This window comes from Nicotiana tabacum, chromosome 21, assembly GCF_000715075.1.
Source record: "Nicotiana tabacum cultivar K326 chromosome 21, ASM71507v2, whole genome shotgun sequence".
Classification (NCBI taxonomy): Eukaryota; Viridiplantae; Streptophyta; class Magnoliopsida; order Solanales; family Solanaceae; genus Nicotiana; species Nicotiana tabacum.
The window spans coordinates 83,718,250-83,737,386 of record NC_134100.1 but is presented as its reverse complement, the minus strand read 5'-3'; the positions used below and the strand labels follow the sequence as shown (position 1 = coordinate 83,737,386).

Genomic DNA, 19,137 nt, shown 5'->3' with positions numbered 1-19,137 from the left:
GAGTTGAATAGTTGCAACTTTAGTGAAATAGCCGCTCTCGAGCCGGGCTCGTCACGACCGGTAAACCGTTGAAAAAAGAACAAGAGCTAAAGTCAGAGGAAATAATAATATATTACTTTTGAAAGCGTGTTACAATCTGCTTCATGAACTATCAGACCCCTTTTATATAGTAAGGAAGTCCTATTTTAGGTACGACTCTATAAAAGGTAAAAAATCTTCTGATTCACTGATTGTCGGTTCCTTATCAATACGTGCCGAGATCCCCACCGTAATATTTGGCCAGTCACTGATATTTCCTCCTTCTATTGGCTATACTGGATTGTCTGACAATGTTCATCGAAGTCGTTCGAGGCTAGGCCCGATTCCAGGACCATGGTCTCGATATTCTCGAAGACGTGCGTCACGCCCCCGGGTTCTGGCCCGGTGGGACTTTGGCTCGATTTTGGTCCCTTGTTGTTATGTCTCGAGCCTGACTTATTTTTTCAGAGGCTAGAATGCACCACAAGCTCGATTTCACCCGTATACGGAAACAAATTCTTATTTTTTTCATTAGTCAAGACTCACTAGAAACGGCCGAATTTAGTTGTCATCGGACTTTGTAGGCGTATAATGTTACATCATGTCAGTTGACATGGAGCTTAGTGGAGTGGTTTGGTAGTTACAATTAGGCATAAAGTTGTAGTTTTCACCTACTCCATAGTTCAAGTTATAATTTCTTTACTTGTTCGTAGACTGAGATTGCGTGCGAAATGCTGAATATATAGTTGATGAAAACATAAAAAAAGAGCGACAAAACACGGCCAGAGAGGATTTTACGAGATTGATGATCTTTATGAGATTTATATTTCGATCTTTTTCTTAGAACGTAATTTATTGATTATCTTGAAATGAGGATGGAAGAAAAAGGAGTGATTATCAGTGTTTATGTCGAATCTTTATCAACCACAGATTCACAATATAGATCTGATCCATTGAAAAGAACAGCAAAAAAAGGAGGGTACGATCGTCGAGCACAACTCTTGGCCTATGCTCATGAGTTAAGGCATACCAATTCTACATACCCTCGATGTACGTCCGATAATTCAAAACAAAAGCAAAAGGTACGTAATTCAATGTCCCATTTTGATTTATCATGAAAAGTTAGTAATAACCAATTAATCGTTATGTATATGAAGAGAAGCAGTAGCATATTGAGAATTTAGAGTCACTATATTCTGCTTTTTATACACGTGCCACCTTTTTTTTCCCTAAAAAATTAACCTAAATAGTTGGTTAAAGTAAAAATAGACGGTGGATATATATATAACCAGTATATAGTTTATATAGTTTATGTATACCGACTAGAAAATGTAAACAACGAATCTAGTCGGCTTTTGTGTAAAAAATCCCTTTTTTTTCCGCACAAACATATATAGTTTGAGCAAGACACGATGAATTTTGTCGACCCTGCTATGTCTTGTCTATATCCGCCCCATTTTCCCGAATTATACTATGACACATATTTGTTACAGAAAAGGAGATGGACAAGAAGGATAGGATTGCCATTTTCCCGTTTGTTTCGTCGAAAAAATAAGCAGAAGAGGTATGAAAAGATGGGAAGAGAAGATTCCTGTGATGCTAAAGAGTCATGCTATCAAAGAGGGTCCCAAGGAAAAAAGATGAGTGGAGCAAATGAGAAAGTCAGATATGGTTTTTGTGTGAGTACTACAACTATATATACCAATAGCAAATGATCTTTATTTGGCTTAATAATGCATTTCCCAGAAAGGTTTGTGTAACTTTGTGATGTGATGTGATGCAGAACAGATTGAAGTGTCTCTTGAAAGACATCTCATCCATCTGGCAATTCGGCAAGCATTAATCATGTTCAGCTTATTTGATGGATATTGTTGCGCTGAAAGAATTAGTTTGGTGAATGAATTCTTTCTTATGTATTTCTCATCGCGATCAGGTACATATATATATATAGATGTATCTGCATAGCAGAACTTCTATCTATTCAAGAAAACCTGTACATACAAGGTAATAAGATATATATATATTCACTAATTATGGATCCCTCTAATTATTGTACTGCAATTTTTATGGATTCCTATAATCATGGTTTACTACAATCATGTTGATACTCATATAACCCCGCTAACACTCCCATCAAGTTGGTGCATGGATATCTATCATGTACAACTTGTCAATAACTCCATGAAATATCCGTCACGAGACTGCTTTTGTAAGGATGTCTGCAAGTTGTCCTTCTGACTTGACAAATGGAAACTGAATAATCTTTTGATCCATCTTCTCTTTGATAAAATGACAGTCAATTTCGACGTGTTTAGTGCGAACATGTTGTACTGGTTTCGAGCAATCTGGATTGCAGCTTTGTTATCACAAAATAAAATTATAGGCCTTGAACGCTCAATTCTAAGATCTTATAGCACACCTTTAATTCATAACAATTCGCACAAACCATGTGCCATACCTCGAAACTCTACTTCCGCACTTGACCGAGCAACAACCTTTTGTTTCTTGCTTCTCCGGATGACAAGATTGCCTTCTACAAACATAAAATATCCTGAAGTAGATTTTTTGGTTGAACGATCTCCTGCCCAATCAACGTGGGTGTAACCTTCAATGGTAGAGGCTTCATTATTTGAGTACAACAACCCTTTTCCAGGTGCATCTTTCAGATATTTCAAGATTCGATAGACCGCTCTTATGTGTTCTTCATTTGGAGCATGCATAAATTTCCTTACCATGCTCACAACATATGCAATATATGGCCTAGTGTGTGTTAGATAGATCAACTTTCCCACTATCCGTTGATAGCGACCTATATCTACCAGACTTTGGTCAAAATAAATTTCAAGCAAATGGTGCATCTCCATTGGTGTTTCAACTAGTTTGCAGGTTAACATCCTAGTTTTAGTCAGCAAATCCAGCACATACTTTCGTTGGCATAGAGAAATTCCCAGATTTGATCGTGACACTTCAATACCGAGAAAATATTGTAGTTGTCCGAGGTCTTTCATTTCAAACATGGTGGCCAAATACTTCTGTAGCTTCTCTATTTCTTCAGTGTCATTACCAGTCAAGACCATATCATTTGCATACACTATCAATGTTGTGATCTTTCCTCATTTGGTTTTAATAAATAAAGTATGGTCAGAGTTACGTTGCCTGTAACCAACTAACTTCATTGATGATGTATCTCCCAAACCAGGCTGTAGGTGATTGTTTAAGCCTATACAATGATCTCTTCAATTTACATACATTACCTTTAGGTACATATCTATAGTTAACACCAGGTGGCATCTCCATAAATATTTATTCCTCCATGTCTCCATTCAGGAAAGCGTTCTTTACGTCAAACTGCCGTAATGGCCAATTTCGATTTGATGCAACTGATATGAGGATCCAAACAATATTAAGCTTAGCTACTAGTGATAAACGTTTCTTGATAATCAACTCCATACTTTTGTGTGTAACCTTTTTCTACTAGCCTTGCTTTATACCTATCGATACTTCCATCGGCTTTAAGTTTTATGGTGTATACCCATTTGCATCTAACTGATTTCTTTCCTTCAGGCAACGACACTAGCTTCCAAGTTGAGTTCTTTTTAAGAGCCTTCATTTCTTCATTCATTGCTTTAGTCCACCTTGGATCTGCTAATGCTTCCTGCACAATATTAGGAATAGACACTTTGGACAATTGATCAACATTTAGGGCACATAAATCCATTGATTTAGGAGTAGAGGTATAATTATTGATAAGATATTGGGCTTTTACTTTAAGACTGGGTTCATATTGTTTCTTTGTGATAAACGAGAGGGCAAAGGATCATCTGAGTGGGATTCAGTAGTTACCTGAGGTTCAACATTTGCTTGATCGTTCTGAAAATGAGGCTCCTCGGTTGATGGTGTTAGCATAAGCTCTTCTGATGGAACTTCATCATTATCATTCACAAATAAGTTAGGCATACTCGGGGTCTGCAAACTTGGAGTCTCTAAATCAGGCTGATTAATTTGGGTTGATGTATACTTAATTCTTCTCCAATGACCTCTAATTTTTAAAATATAATCTCACCATTTGAAGTTCCATTATTTCTGCCATGTATCTCAATCTCATCACTCGAGTTCTCCCCCTGGGGAGATGAGCTCGAAACTCCCGTGTAGTATGGTTTTGTTTCATGGAAGGATACATCCAAAGATACTTGTAATTTCTTAGTGCACGGATCATAATATCTCTATCCCTTTTGGAAATCTGAATATCCAACAAAAACACATCATGTGGCACAAGGATCCAATTTTCTTCGCAAGACTTTGGGAATATAAACATATACAGTACACCCATAATGTTACGACCCAAAATCCTAACCTGTCGTGATGGCTCCAAATATGGTACTAGGCAAGCCAACTTCTCACAAATATTTCCAACACTTTTCATAAGAATGAATTAAAACAGATTTAATAGCAAAAGTTCTCATAAACGGGATAGAAAACCCAATACATAATGTGAAATTCCCAACTATCGGGGTGTCACAGAGTACATGAGCATCTATACATCACAAGTCTGAAAAAACACAATCTATAATAATATGAGACCAAAGAAAGTAAACAAGAAGATACGGAAGGAAAGACAAGGTTTGCGAAACACGACAGCTACCTCAGAATCTCCGAAAAATTAACTGTGCGAAGGAATCAACACCCACTATGTCCGGGAACACCTGAATTTGCACACGAAGTACAGGGTGTAGTATGAGTACAACTAAATCAGTAAGTAACAATACTAAATAAAGAGCTAAAAATAGTGACGAGCTTCGCGGCTAAGTCCAATTAGAGTAATTTCCAACATAAGAAGGTAGGCATGCTTTCATGTTCAACATTTAAAACTCAATAGTAATTTCATATCAAGTTTGACTGAAAAAGAAGATAATATCTTTCAAAAAATTTCATAACAGTGATATATGACAGCTGAAGTGCAACAATAACGAAATCAATGCATCCTCTCAGAGCAACAGTCACTCAGTCCTCCCATTCACTCCAACCTCACAATCACTCTTTCCTCATAGTCACTCACTCTTCTCAATCACTCAGCACTCGGCACTCGGCACTCACACTCAGTAGGTACCTGCGCTCACTAGGGTGTGTACAGACTCCGGAGGGGCTCCTTCAGCCCAAGCGCTATAACAATCCAATTATCGCATAAATTAATAAAATATGATGCGGCGTGAAGCCCGATCCCATAGATATCCTCACAATCAGACCCTCGGCCTCACTCAGTTATCAATCTCTCCAGTCTCTCAGTCTCTCAGAAATCATTATAAGCAACCCAAACAGCAATGATATGATGCATCAATAATGAACAATAGAGACTGAGATGTAATATGCAAGTAAAACTGTGACTGAATACATAACAGTAGTTTGACAGATAATTCAAAATGTACACGACCTCTGTGGGTCCCAACAGTGTCAACACATGGTTTAAACATGATTTATAGTTCGATTTCTCTAATACGTGACAAAATGTACTGGTAACAACAAATAATTCGACTACACATATCCATGGAATTGACCAAGTCAAAATTCCTACGTGCACGCCACACGCCCATCACATAGCATGTGTGTCACCTTAAAACCAATCACATAACACATAATCCGAGGTTTCATACCCTTAGGACCAAATTTAGAATTGTTACTTATCTCAAATCGTGTAATTCTTTATTCAGCAATGCCTTTGCCTGGAGAATCAGCCTCCAAACGCCTCGAATCTAGTTACAAATAATTTGATTCAGTCCATACAATTTATAGGAATTAATTCCATATGAAAATACTAATTTTTCCAACAAAATCCGAAATTGCACCCAAATGTCGCCCGTGAGGCCCACATCATGGAATCCGACGAAACTCACAAAATCTGACAACTCATTCAATTACGAGTCCAACCATACTAGTTTCACTCAAATACGACTTCGAATCGACATTCAAGTCCCAAAAATTCATTTTTATGAAATTTCTACAATTTTCCCCTAATTTCCAACTCAAAATATGATTAAATGATGAAAACAATGATATATTCATGTATATTAACCAAATCCGAGTTAGAATCACTTACCCCGATGAATTTCTTGAAAATATCACGAAATATCGCCACAAATCGAGCTCCCAAAGTTCAAATATGAAATAATACTCTAACCCTCATTCATATAGTACAAGAATTTGACCCCTCATTCTGCTGACCGCAATGTTTTTTGTGCGGCCGCACATCCCAGGTCCCGCGGCCGCAAGTCCAAATTGTGCGGTCGCACTTCAACTTTGATGCAATACCAGGCTTCAGTAAATTGACCATAACCTTCTATTCAAATGTCCAAATGATGATTGGTTTACCTTTCTGAAAACTAGATTCAAAGGGATACAATTTTGAATCATCTCCAAATTCCCTGTAGATTAAAAGATATAAGCTTCCGAAGTCAGACCAACAAATCTGCAGAATCTCAATTCTACGGTCGCGAGAGAAATTGTGCGGTCCGCACTGTTACATTTCTTCAGCACACCAAAGTGCCCCCCCCCCTTCCCCCGCACTTTAAAAGTTCCAGAACAACATCACAGTACCGAAATGCCCAGACTCGTTCAAAACTCACCCCGAAACATACCCGAGCCACTCGGGACCCCGTTCAAATGTACCAACAAGTCTTATAACACGATACGAACTTAGTCGATCCCTCAAATCACATCAAACAACATCAAAAATACAAATCGTACTCCAATTCAAGCCTAATAAAAACTAACAATTTCCAACTTCTACATTAAATGCCGAAACGTATCCAATCAAGTCCGATTGAGCTCAAATTTTGCACACAAGTCATAAATGACATAGTAGGCCTATTCTAATTTCCAGAATCATATACCAATTTCCAAACCTCATAACACCATTCATAGATGAAACTCATAGTAATACCTTCTCTCCTACCATGTAATCAACATCGCGAACCTTCCTGTCGGCATAACTCTTATGTCTATACTGCGTCGTGCAAAGCTACTCCTGAATTAATTTAACCTTCCCCAAAGCATCCTGAACCAAATCAAGACCCAATAGCGTAGCCTCGCCCGACTCAAACTAACCCACCGAAGACCGACACCGTCTCCCATATAAAGCCTCATACAGAGCCATTTGAATGCTCAATTGGTAGCTGTTATTATAAGCAAACTCTGCCAGTGGCAGAAATTCATCCCAAGAACCCCCAAAATCAATAGCACAAGCGCGTAGCATTTCCTCCAATATCTAAATAGTGCGCTCGGACTGTCCGTCCGTCTGAGGGTGAAATGTTGTACTCAACTGAACCTGTGTGCCCAATTCTCGCTGCACTGCTCTCCAAAACTATGATGTAAACTGCGTGCCCCAAACTAAAATGATGGACACCGGAACACCGTGAAGGTGAACAATCTCGTGGATATAAATCGAAGCCAACCGCTCCGAAGAATAAGTAGTACCAACTGGAATAAAATGCGTGAACTTGGTCAACCGATCTACAATCACCCAAACAACATCAAACTTCCTCAAAGTCCGTGGAAGTCCAACTATGAAGTCCATGGTAATGTGTTCCCACTTCCACTCTGGAATTTCAAATCTCTGAAGCAATCTGCCTGGTCTCTGATGCTCGTACTTCACCTGTTGTCAATTCAAACACCGATCTACAAACCCAACTATATCTTTCTTTATTTTTCTCCACTAATAGTGCTGCCTTAAGTCATGGTACATCTTAGCGACACCCAGATGAATGGAATACCGCGAACTGTGGGCTTCCTCGAGAATCAATTCACGCAGCCCATCCACATTAGGCACATAAATCCGACCCTGCATCCACAATACCCTATCATCCCTAATAGTAACATCGTTGGTATCACCGTGCTGAACTGTGTCCTTAAGGACAAGCAAATGGGGATCATCATACTAGTGCTCTTTGATACATTCATATAAAGAAGACCGAGAAACCACATAAGCTAGAACCCGACTGGGCTCCGAAATATCTAATCTCACGAACTGGTTAGCCAAGGCCTGAACATCAACTGTCAAAGTCCTTTCACCAACAGGAATGAATGCAAGGCTACCAATACTCACCGCCTTCCTACTCAAGGCATTGGCCACCACATTGTCTTTCGCGGGATGATACAGAATAGTAATATCATAATCCTTCAGCAGCTCCAACCATCTCCGCTGCCTCAATTTAGATCCTTCTGTTTGAATAAGTGTTGAGGACTCCGATGATCTGTAAATACCTCACACAACACACCATAGAGATAGTGCCTCCAAATCTTCAATGCATGAACAATAGCTGCCAATTCTAAATCATGAACATGGTAGTTCTTTTCATGTGGCTTCAACTGACGCGAAGCATAAGCAATCACTCTACCATCCTACATTAAGACACACCCAATACCAATCTGAGAAGCATCACAATACACTGTGTAAGACCTGAAGCTGAAGGCAAAATCAGAACTGGAGTTGTGGTCAAGGCAGTTTTGAGCTTCTGAAAGCCCTCTTCACACTTATATGACCACCTGAATAGAGCACATTTCTAGGTCAATTTAGTGAAAGGTGATGCAATAGAAGAGAATCCATCCACAAAGCGACGATAATAACCAGCCAAGCCGAGAAAACTCTGAATCTCAGTAGCTGAAGATGGCATGGGCCAACTCTGAACTACTTCTATCGTCTTCGGATCCACCTTAATTCTTTTATTGGACACTATGTGTCCCAAGAATGCCACTGAACTAAGCCAGAACTCACACTTAGAGAATTTGGCATAAAGTCTCTCCTCTCTCAGCCTCGGTAATATAATACCCAAGTGTTGTGCATGCTCCTCCTAGATACGTGAGTACACCAAGATATCATCAATAAATACTACGACAAATGAATCAAGATATGGCTGGAATACTTTATTCATCAAGTGCATGAATGCTGCTGAGGCGTTGGTCAGCCCAAAAGACATCATGAGAAATACATAGTGACCATAACAAGTCCTGAATACCGTCTTTAGAATATACGAATCCCAAATTTTCAACTGGTGATACCCAGATCTCAAATCGATTTTGGAGAACACCTTCCCTCCTTGAAGCTGGTCAAATAAATAATCAATACGCGGCAAAGGATACTTATTCTTGATTATAACTTTGTTCAACTGCCTGTAGTCGATGCACATACATATAGTACCATCTTTCATTTTCACAAACAGAACCGACGCACCCCAAGGTGACACACTAGGCCTAATAAACCCCTTTATCAAGAAGTTCCTGAAGGTGCTCTTTCAATTCTTTCAACTCACCTGGTGCCATGCGATACGGGGGAATAGAAATAGGCTGAGTGCCCGGCACCAAGTCAATACTGAAATCAATATCCTTGTCGGGTGGCATACCCGACAGGTCTGCAGGAAATACATCCGGAAAGTCTCGCACTACCGATACTGAATCAATAGTAGGAGTATCTGCATCAACATCTCTTACAAAGGCCAAGTAAGACAAACACCCCTTACCAACCATACGTTTAGCCTTCAAATAAGAAATTACCCTGTTGGAAACATATCTAGAGAACCTCTCCATTCGATCTTCGGCAGCCCCGACATTGCCAACGTCACGGTTTTTGCGTGACAGTCTAGAATAGCATGACATGGAGACAACCAATCCATACCTAGGATTACATCAAAATCAACGATACTAAGCAATAAAAGACCAACTCTAGTCTCCATTCCCTTAATAGTTACCACACACGGCCGATATACACGGTCCACAATAATGGTATGGCTCACCGCGTAGTTACACGAACAGGTGAAACTATGGACGCACGATGAATATCCAGATAATGCATAAAGTACGATGATACATACGAATAAGTGGAACCAGGGTCAAATAATATAGAAGCTTCCATGTGGCACACTGAGACATTACTTGTGATCACTGCATCTGAAGCAACATCATCTGGTCTGGCAGGAAAAGCATAGAATCGGGCCTGACCGCCACCTGATAAGCCTCCCCCTCTTAGATGTCCCCTAGCTGACTGAGCCCCACCCCGAGCTGGCTGGGCGGGTGGCTAAGTAATTGGTGTTGAAGTCATAATCTGACTCCTCTGCTGCACTGGACCTCCCGGGCGACGAGGACACTATCTCCACATATTCCCAAACTCCCCGCACTCAAATCAACTCCCAGTACTGTTGGTGGTGAGGACTGAATCGAGCTCCGAGAACCAGAATAACCGCTAGAAGCACCCGGTGCAAATGAACCCTAAACTCAAGGGGCACGGGACGAACTCTGGCTAGAAAATCACTGAGTGATGACTGACCCTGATGAGAACTATATGAACCATGGTTGGATGATGCACCACGGTGAACTGGACGACCCGTCTGAGAGTACCTGTAAGGACGACCCCTGCCGTGGTAAAAATGACCCCTTGAAGGAACACCGCTGAAACCACCCGGTCCACGAGGCCTCTTGGCCTCCCTCTCTCCACGCTCCTAGCTATGGACCTTCTCTATCTTCCAAGCAATGTCAACCACCTCGTCAAAAGTAGCAGCGGATATCATCTCCTTAATCATAAGTAACTGCAGCTGATATGTGAGGCCATAAATAAACATCCTGATCCTCTCCCTATCCGAAGCATCCGCTGGAACTTATCTAGAAAACTCTGAGCATCTTCTGACTCAGCACCGCTAAATAATGGAGGTCGAACTCTCCCAAATCTCTCAAGTCTCCTCTTCTCATCATCTGCCATAACGGGGACCACATGGTCCTGAGAAGCTGCAACTGGCTGGGCTGGTAGTGCCCCAGGTATTTGAAGTCCCTACACTACCTGCTCTGGAGTACGGGCAACAGGGGTATGAGTACCTCCCCCGCCCTGAGAAGTGGCAGATACGGCATGAACCAAAACCACCTGAGCAAGGCTAGTGCAAATTGTCAATATCTGGGCCAAAGCCTCCTGAAGGCCTGGAATCACAATGGGCACAGCTGGTGTCTGAGCTGGTCTTGTCGGCTCAGCTATATCTCGAATCTTCTCCTGAGCTGGAGCAACTGTTGGTGCTACAGGTACTGATCCAACTGTTGTACGAGCTACACCTCGATCTCTACCTCGGCCCCGGCCGCTACCACGGCCCCGGCCTCTCACAGCCCTAATTGGTAGCTGATCATCCGATCCAATAGTATGTGTCCTCTCCATCTGTGAAAGAATAGAATAACAGAAATTTACTTTCGGGAATCAACAAATTCGCACGACAAAATACAAGAAAATAAAATTTTCCTAATGGTTCGGCAACCTCTCGAAGATAAGTGCAGATGTCTCCGTTCTGATCCGCAAGACTCTACTAAACATGTACATGACTCATGGGACATATGTAACCTAGGCTCTGATACCAACTTGTCACCACCCGAAATCCTAACATGTCGTGATGACGCCTAACGTGGTACTAGGCAAGCCAACTTCTCACAAATATTTCCAACACTTTTAACAAGAATGAATTAAAACAGATTTAATAGCAAACATTCTCATAAATGAGATAGAAAACCCAATACATAACGTGAAATTCCCAACTATCGAGGTGTCACAAATTACATGAGCATCTATACATCACAAATCTAGAAAAATACAATCTATAATAATCTGAAACCAAATACAGTAAACAAGAAGATAAGGAAGGAGAGACAAGGTCTGCGAAACACAACATCTACCTCGGAATCTCCGAAAAATTAACTGTGCGAAGGAATCAACACCCACTATGTTCGGGAAGACCTGGATCTGCACACGAAGTGCAGGGTGTAGTATGAGTACAACCAACTCAGCAAGTAACAATACTAAATATAGAGATGAAGATAGTGATGAGCTTTACGGCTAAGTCACATTACATTATTTTCCAACAAAAGAAGGTAGGCATGCTTTCATGTTTAACATTTAAAACTCAACAGTAATTTTATATCAAGTTCGACTGAAAAAGAAGATAATATCTTTCAGAAATTTCCATAACAGTGATATATGATAGCTGAAGTGCAACAATAATGAAATCAATGCATATTCTCAGAGCAACAGCCACTCAGTCCTCCCATTCACTCTAACCTCACAATCACTCATTCCTCTCAATCGCTCAGCACTCGACACTCGCACTCAGTAGGTACCTGCGCTCACTAGGAGGGGGTGTACAGAATCTGGAGGGGCTCCTTAAGCCCAAGCGCTATAATAAGCCAATCATGACATAAATCAATGAAACATGTTGCGGTGTTCAGCCCGATCCCATAATTATTCTCACAATCAGGCCCTCGGACCTCACTTAGTCATCAACCTCTCTAGTCTCTCGGGCACTCAGAAATCATGATAAGTAGCCCAAACAATATTGATATGATGCATCAATAATGAACAATAGGGAATGAGATGTAATATTCAAGTAAAATCGTGACTGAGTACAGCACAATAATTTAATAGATAATTCAATATATACAAGACCTCTGTGGGTCTGAACAATGTCAACACATGGTTTAAACATGATTTATAGTTCAATTTCTCTAATACGTGAAAAAGTATAAGGGTAACAACAAATAATTCGACTACACATCCATGGAATTGACCAAGTCATAATTCCTATGGTGCAAGCCCACACAGCCATCACCTAGCATGTGCGTCAGCTCAAAACCAATCACATAAGACATAATCCGTGGTTTCATACCCTCGGGACCAAATTTAGAATGGTTACTTACCTCAAACCGTGAAATTCTTTATTCAGCAATGCCTTTGCCTCGCGAATCAGCCTCCAAATGCCTCGAATCTAGTCACAAATAATTTGATTCAGTCAATACAATTTATAGGAATTAATTCCATATGATATTACTAATTTTTCCAACAACATCCGAAATTGCATCCAAAAGTCACCCGTAAGGCCCACATCTCGAAATCTGACGAAACTCACAAAATCCAATAACCCATTCAATTACGAGTCCAACCATACTAGTTTCACTCAAATCCGACTCTGAATCAACATTTAAATTCCAAAAAGTTATTTTTATGAAATTTATACAATTTCTCCCAAATTTTCATCTTAAAATACTGATTAAATGATGAAAACAATGATATATTCATGTATATTAACCAAATCCGAGTTAGAATCACTTACCCCGATAAATTTCTTGAATATCTCATGAAGAATCGCCACAAACCGAGCTCCCAAAGTCCAAATATGAAATAATAACCCTCGTTCATATAGTACAAGAATTTGACCCCTCATTCTACTGACCGCACATTATTTTGTGCGGCCGCTCATCCCAGGTCCCGCGGCCGCAAGTCCAAATTGTGTCATCGCACTTCAACTGTGGCTGCTATACCAGGCTTTGGTACATTGCCTATAACTTTCCGTAGAAATGTCCAAATAATGATTGATTTGTCTTTCTAAAAACTACATTCAAAGGTCTACAACTTTTGTTTTTGAATTATCTCCAAATTCCTTGTAGTTTAAAAGATATAAGCTTCCGAAGTCGGACCATCAAATATGCAGAATCTCAATTGTGCCGTCGCGAGAGAAATTCTGCGGTCTGCATTTTTTCTCTGCGGTTCGCACTTTTACATTTCCTCAGTACTCCAAAATGTCAGCACTCCAAAATGTCCCCCCCGTACTTCAAAAGTTCTAGAACAACATCAGAGTGCCGAAATGCCTAGACTCGCTCAAAACTCACCCAGAAACACACCTGAGTCATTCGGGACCCCGTCCCAATGTACCAACAAGTCCTAAAACACGATAAGAACATAGTCGAGCCCTCAAATGACATAAAACAACATCAAAAACATATATTGCACTCCAATTCAAGCCTAATGAAAAGTAACAATTTTCAACTTCTACATTAAATGTCGAAACCTATCAATTCAAGTCCGATTGACCTCAAATTTTGCACACAAGTCATAAATAACATAACGGACCTATTTCAATTTTCAGAATCGAATACCGACCCTGATATCAAAAAGTCAACTCCCCGGTCAAACTTCCAAACTTAAGTTTTCATTTTCGAGACTATGTATCTCAATTTATTTTAAAACTTCACTGGACCCGTACCAATTACCCCGGCAAGTCATATAATAACTGTAAAGTACAAATTGAACAGTAAATGGAGGAACAGGACTGTAATACTCAAAACGACCGGCCAGGTCGTTACACAAAAACTCTAGGTTCGAGATTTGGCAAACGAGAAATAAAGCAAAGGATTGGAACTTCTTTTGCGGGGGTTTGAAAGCCAATAACTCGGGAAGGAACTTGATTGATAAGATACACACCTGATTTGACCGCCTCCCCCCAATAAAATTGCGGCATGTTCATCCCAAAGAGAGATGCACATACCACCTCCATAATTTGCCTATTGTTCCTTTCCGCCGACCCATTCCGTTGCGGTGTGTACGTACAAGAAGCATGATGTAGTATTCTCAACTGGCTAAAATATTCTCCAAATGAAGCATCAACAAATTCCATGGCATTCTTGGACTGCCAGATTTGACTTTGGTGTTTATATTGGATATGGACCATGTTGTAGAACTCCTTAAATGCCATACATGCATCACTTCTCTTATGAAGCAAAGATACCCATGTAAACCTAGTGCATTCATCTATGAAAGTTATAAAATAACGAGCCTTTGAGATAGATGGAACCTTTGCAGGTCCCCAAATATCAGAATGTATAACAGCAAAAGGTCGTGAGCATTTATTTAAACTAGGTAAATACGGGACGCGATGGTTTTTTGCCAATTCGCATACATGACATTTAAAATCTGAAACATCTAAATCAGAAAATAAATTTGGCGGAAGTTTTTTAAGGTAGCGAAAGGAAATGTGACCTAGTCGCCTATGCTATAACCAAATATTATCACGAGTCTTTTCAACTGCACTTGTATGAAATGCATGATAACATTATTGCTTCCCATCTTCAGTCAACTCCAAATAGTACAACTCATTTCGTTTAACACCATAATCAAGAGTCCTCCGGCTCAGAATGTCCTGAAAAACACAGAATAAAGGCCTAAAGGTTACAGTGTAATTGAGAGATGAGGTAATTTTGCTGACTGAAAAAAGACTATAAGAAAGTGTGGGGACCACTAGGACAATATCAAGTGTTAGAGTATTGGATAGAACAATTGAACCCTCTCCAGTAATAGGAGGCTACCATTTGCAGTGAAGATGTCAGATTGAGATGATGATTTAAAAACATGTAGCTTGGTGGAATCATTGTTCATATGATCTGTTGCCCCGATATCAAGAATCCAAGTACCTATTCTTAGTAGTGACATAAAGTACATCAACCTTACCAGAAATACTTGGGTGAACAATATTAGTAATAGGTTGAGTTTTTGCTTCTTGGATTGATCTGTGGTCTCCTTGCATAGCTACTATTGCGTTACCATTGATATTTTTTCTAGGCTTTTTCTGAGAAATCCCACTAGTCCGGGTATCCGATAATCTCAAAACAGCATTGTTTCGGTTGTCATTTCTCGCCACAATGATTATAAACAAAATCATTAGATTTTCCTGACGATGGGTTACTGCCCCCTTTGTTTCGATGAATCGCCATGACAGAAATGGTCAGCCTCTACTGAAATTCTCACCGGACATATGCATATGTGCTTTTCAGATCCAGCTTTGGATCATTTCGTAGAAACTCACCACGAACCTGATCAAATTCTGCATCAAGTCCAGTGAGAAATATATGAACCCGCAACCTAGCCATCATGGAATGCATATGTACCACTCCAGCAACTGCTTCCTCTTGTGCGACCATCCGATGATCGATTTCCTGAAAGATTGCGACCAGTTCGTTATAGAAAGTAGACAAAGTCGACCATTCTGTTTGGTGGTGAAAGACTTTTGATTTAACTCAAATAAACAAGTTTCATCCGATCCATCGTAGATGGTTTTTCCAACAACTTTCCATATTTCTTTGGCTGTGATCAGTCGGATAAATCGATGCATAAGATGTGGGCTCATTGAATCAATGAGCTAGCTTTTAACTCTGCTATTTTCAGTAATCCATGTCACATAGTTAGGATCATTAGTTATTGGTTTTGCGTTTTCACCTATTAGGTATCCGATTTTGTTCCGTCCTCCAATGCGCATCTCCATTAATTGTGACCATAAGGGAAAATTCGTCTCATCAAGAACAATACTGGAAGGGAAGGCTGAGTTATCATGATGGACTATGATAGATGGTGGCAGGTTGTTTGAGGTAGTGGAAATGACAGAAGATGTCTGGTCTCGCACTGTAAAGAAAAGTTGGATTTGGATTTCGTTTTGATTTAACGAGTGCTCTGATACCATATTGCGCCGAAAGAATTAGTTTGGTGAATAAATTTTTCTTTTATATTTCTCATCGTGAGGTACATATATATACATGTATCTATAGCATAACTTCTATCTATTCTAGGAAATCTATACATACAAGATAACAAGATATATTCACTAATTATGGATCCCTCTAATCATGGTACTACAATCATTATTGATCCCTATAATCATGGTTTACTACAATCATGTTGATACTCCTATAATCTTGCTAACAGATATATTTTGATGTTAATTTTTAATTTCCTCGTCCTCTCCATCTTTTGTTGTTTATGGTAACTTTATGCAATTGTGAAATTCCGTTCAAATAGAAAGCTTTTTGGCCAGTTCAAGATCAGTCGTGACTTGCTTAGGGACCTTAGTATATAATCTGAGTTGTTTCCTTCTCGGCTTTGCATCTTAGCACCCAAAAAATCTATCTCCTCCTTCATACATGGCACAGAGAGACAAGTGATGGGCACTACTCATCCACTTATCTCCACAGCTTTGGGCGACCCATTCAATATGTCCCAAGTTGAATTTACGGCACTTGAGGGGTGGTTGACATAAGGACAGCAATCGGCGGAACAGGATGGGAAGGAAAACCTGAGTATGAAAAATCACATTTCTTCAATAATTGAAGGATATTTCTAACGTATTGTTTCACATTTAAATGTATTTTTTGATAGATAAATATTGAGCGCGGAATCATTAATTATTCTTCACTTGCAAATAGATCATTTGATAACTAAAGGAATACCGCTTTTTGTACCTCTTTTCTTTTCTTCTTTTACTATCTTGACAGTAAAGACCTTTCCGATCAACTAAATCTTCACCTCCTCAATTGAAATTGTTTTTGTTAAAAAATGACAAACACAATTAATGTAAGTATTTTCTAACTAATAACGGATTACCATAATATCTTTTTTTCCTGTTAGTGCCTGTTCTTTTCCTTTTAATCTTTTCATGTAAATGCATCTTGTAAATATAATTATAAAAATAAAAATAAAAACCAACGTTTTTTGTGGATTCTACTTTAGTTAAATGAATCCTTCTCTTTTTCCTCTACTTAGACCATAATTAGGCTACCTTTTCCTAGTGGCTTATGTAACCACCAAACATGTAGGGCAAAATATTTTCTCGGAAAGTGGGATCCTAGACCACTAGGGAGTACGTACTACTATATTCATTTTAGTTTACTTGTATTTCGTCGCCATGTATGTCCACTATATTCATTTTAGTTTACTTGTATTTCGTCGCCATGTATGTCCAACAGCATAACTTAGTGACGTTAGGACATAACAACAATAATAATGATTCAGTATAATTTTACTAGTGGGGTCTGGGGAGAGTAGTTTGTACGCAGACTTTATCCCTATCCTGGGGTAGAGAAGCTGTTTCCGATAGACCCTCGACTCCCTTCCTCCAAGAACTCTTTACATTGCTCTTGGGATAACTCGAACTCACAACCTCTTGGTTGGAAGTGGAGGGTGCTCACCACTAGAACAACCCACTCTTGTCTGACGTTAGGACAAAAGAATTGTGAAATTCCGAAAAAAATAATTTTTTTTTCAAGTAAAAATGATATTTGAAGATGAGAGTTGTGTTTGGACATAAATATATTTTGGAGCTATTTTTGAATTTTTGTGAGTGATTTGAAGTGAAAATTTTGAAAAATAATTTTTTTTGGAGGTTTTCGAATTTCCAAAAAATTTCAAAATTCTACTTCAAGTGGTGAAAATTTTATGGCCAAACACCGATTTCGAAATAAAGTACAAATTTTTCGAAAAAAAGTAAATAAATATTTATGGCCAACCGGGCGCTTAATACTTTACATTTCCGCTCAAAAAAGTTTATTCTAGAAACTAATAACTAAAAGGTAAAAAAAAAATATTTTATTTTTAAAAAAATGTCATACGGACAAAATTCACATGGCAACACATGGTTCTCACCTCCATGGTGAGGACTGGTCAAGAGGTAAAGGATTACAAATAGTCAAGTGTAAACGGGACCAGCCCGGGACCGCGGGCTAAATGGGCCAGGACCGTTTGGCCCAGTTTTAGCGGGCCTGAGCCGGTCTCGTGAGCCGATTCTATGATTTGGGCTCGTTAGGCCCGGGACCGTTTAGTCCGTCAGGGTCCGGGACCGGCCCGGTCCCTTAGCGGGCCAAACGGTCCCAACGGCTATTTTAAAATAAATATATATATAGCTGTTGGGCTGTCAAAAATAGTCGTTGGCTATTTATAAAATAGCCATTTAACCCCTCCAACTTTGTTTTAATCCCAAACTTTTTATAATTATACTTTTTCTCTATTTTCAACTATAAATACCCCATTATTCTTTCATTATTTCTTACAAAATCATCAATATATCACAATCTCTCTCTAATTTTCTTCTATAATTGCTACTATTGCTTACTTTATTGTTACAATTTGTGAAACAATTGTGAAGTTGGTGAATTGAAGTCTTCAACGATAATCAATTTCTAACAAATTGTTCGTCAATTCGGTAAACTCGTTCCAACTCTTAAGTTTTAATATTATAATTTTGTTTGTGTTTATTTATTTTCTATTACTTTATTAATTAAGATGACTTCCTTTAAAAAAAAATTTGGTAAAAATAAGAAAAAATTCAAGAGTGACGAATGTAGTGCTCAAGCTTACGAAGAAATGCTAGCTGAACTTGCGCAGGATGTTGCTTCGCCCGAAAGTGGCGATGACTAAGCAACTTTTCCGCCACGACCAACGGAAATTCCTCCGGACCTTGATAGATTTATGAAGTTTGTAAGAGATACCATGTAACTTGTATGAACAAAAATTAG

At 39.3% G+C, this 19,137-nt stretch overlaps 2 protein-coding genes across 2 annotated transcripts; one reads left to right on the top strand and one right to left on the bottom strand.

Moving 5' to 3' along the window:
* The first annotated feature begins 721 nt into the window (after nt 1–721).
* Nucleotides 722–2,049, top strand: LOC107825013 (uncharacterized). The gene is made up of 3 exons (XM_016651842.2): nt 722–1,100; nt 1,512–1,697; nt 1,802–2,049. The coding sequence occupies exons 1-3, from the start codon at nt 888–890 to the stop codon at nt 1,859–1,861; spliced, it is 459 nt and encodes a 152-aa protein (XP_016507328.1). The 5' UTR covers nt 722–887; the 3' UTR covers nt 1,862–2,049.
* On the bottom strand, nt 1,802–4,215 carry LOC107825014 (putative mitochondrial protein AtMg00820). Its single transcript, XM_016651843.2, has 2 exons — nt 3,862–4,215; nt 1,802–3,673 (listed from the first exon to the last, which is right to left on the bottom strand). Exons 1-2 carry the CDS (start codon nt 3,973–3,975, stop codon nt 3,428–3,430), a joined length of 360 nt encoding a protein of 119 aa, XP_016507329.1. The 5' UTR covers nt 3,976–4,215; the 3' UTR covers nt 1,802–3,427.
* Nucleotides 4,216–19,137: the final 14,922 nt, after the last annotated feature.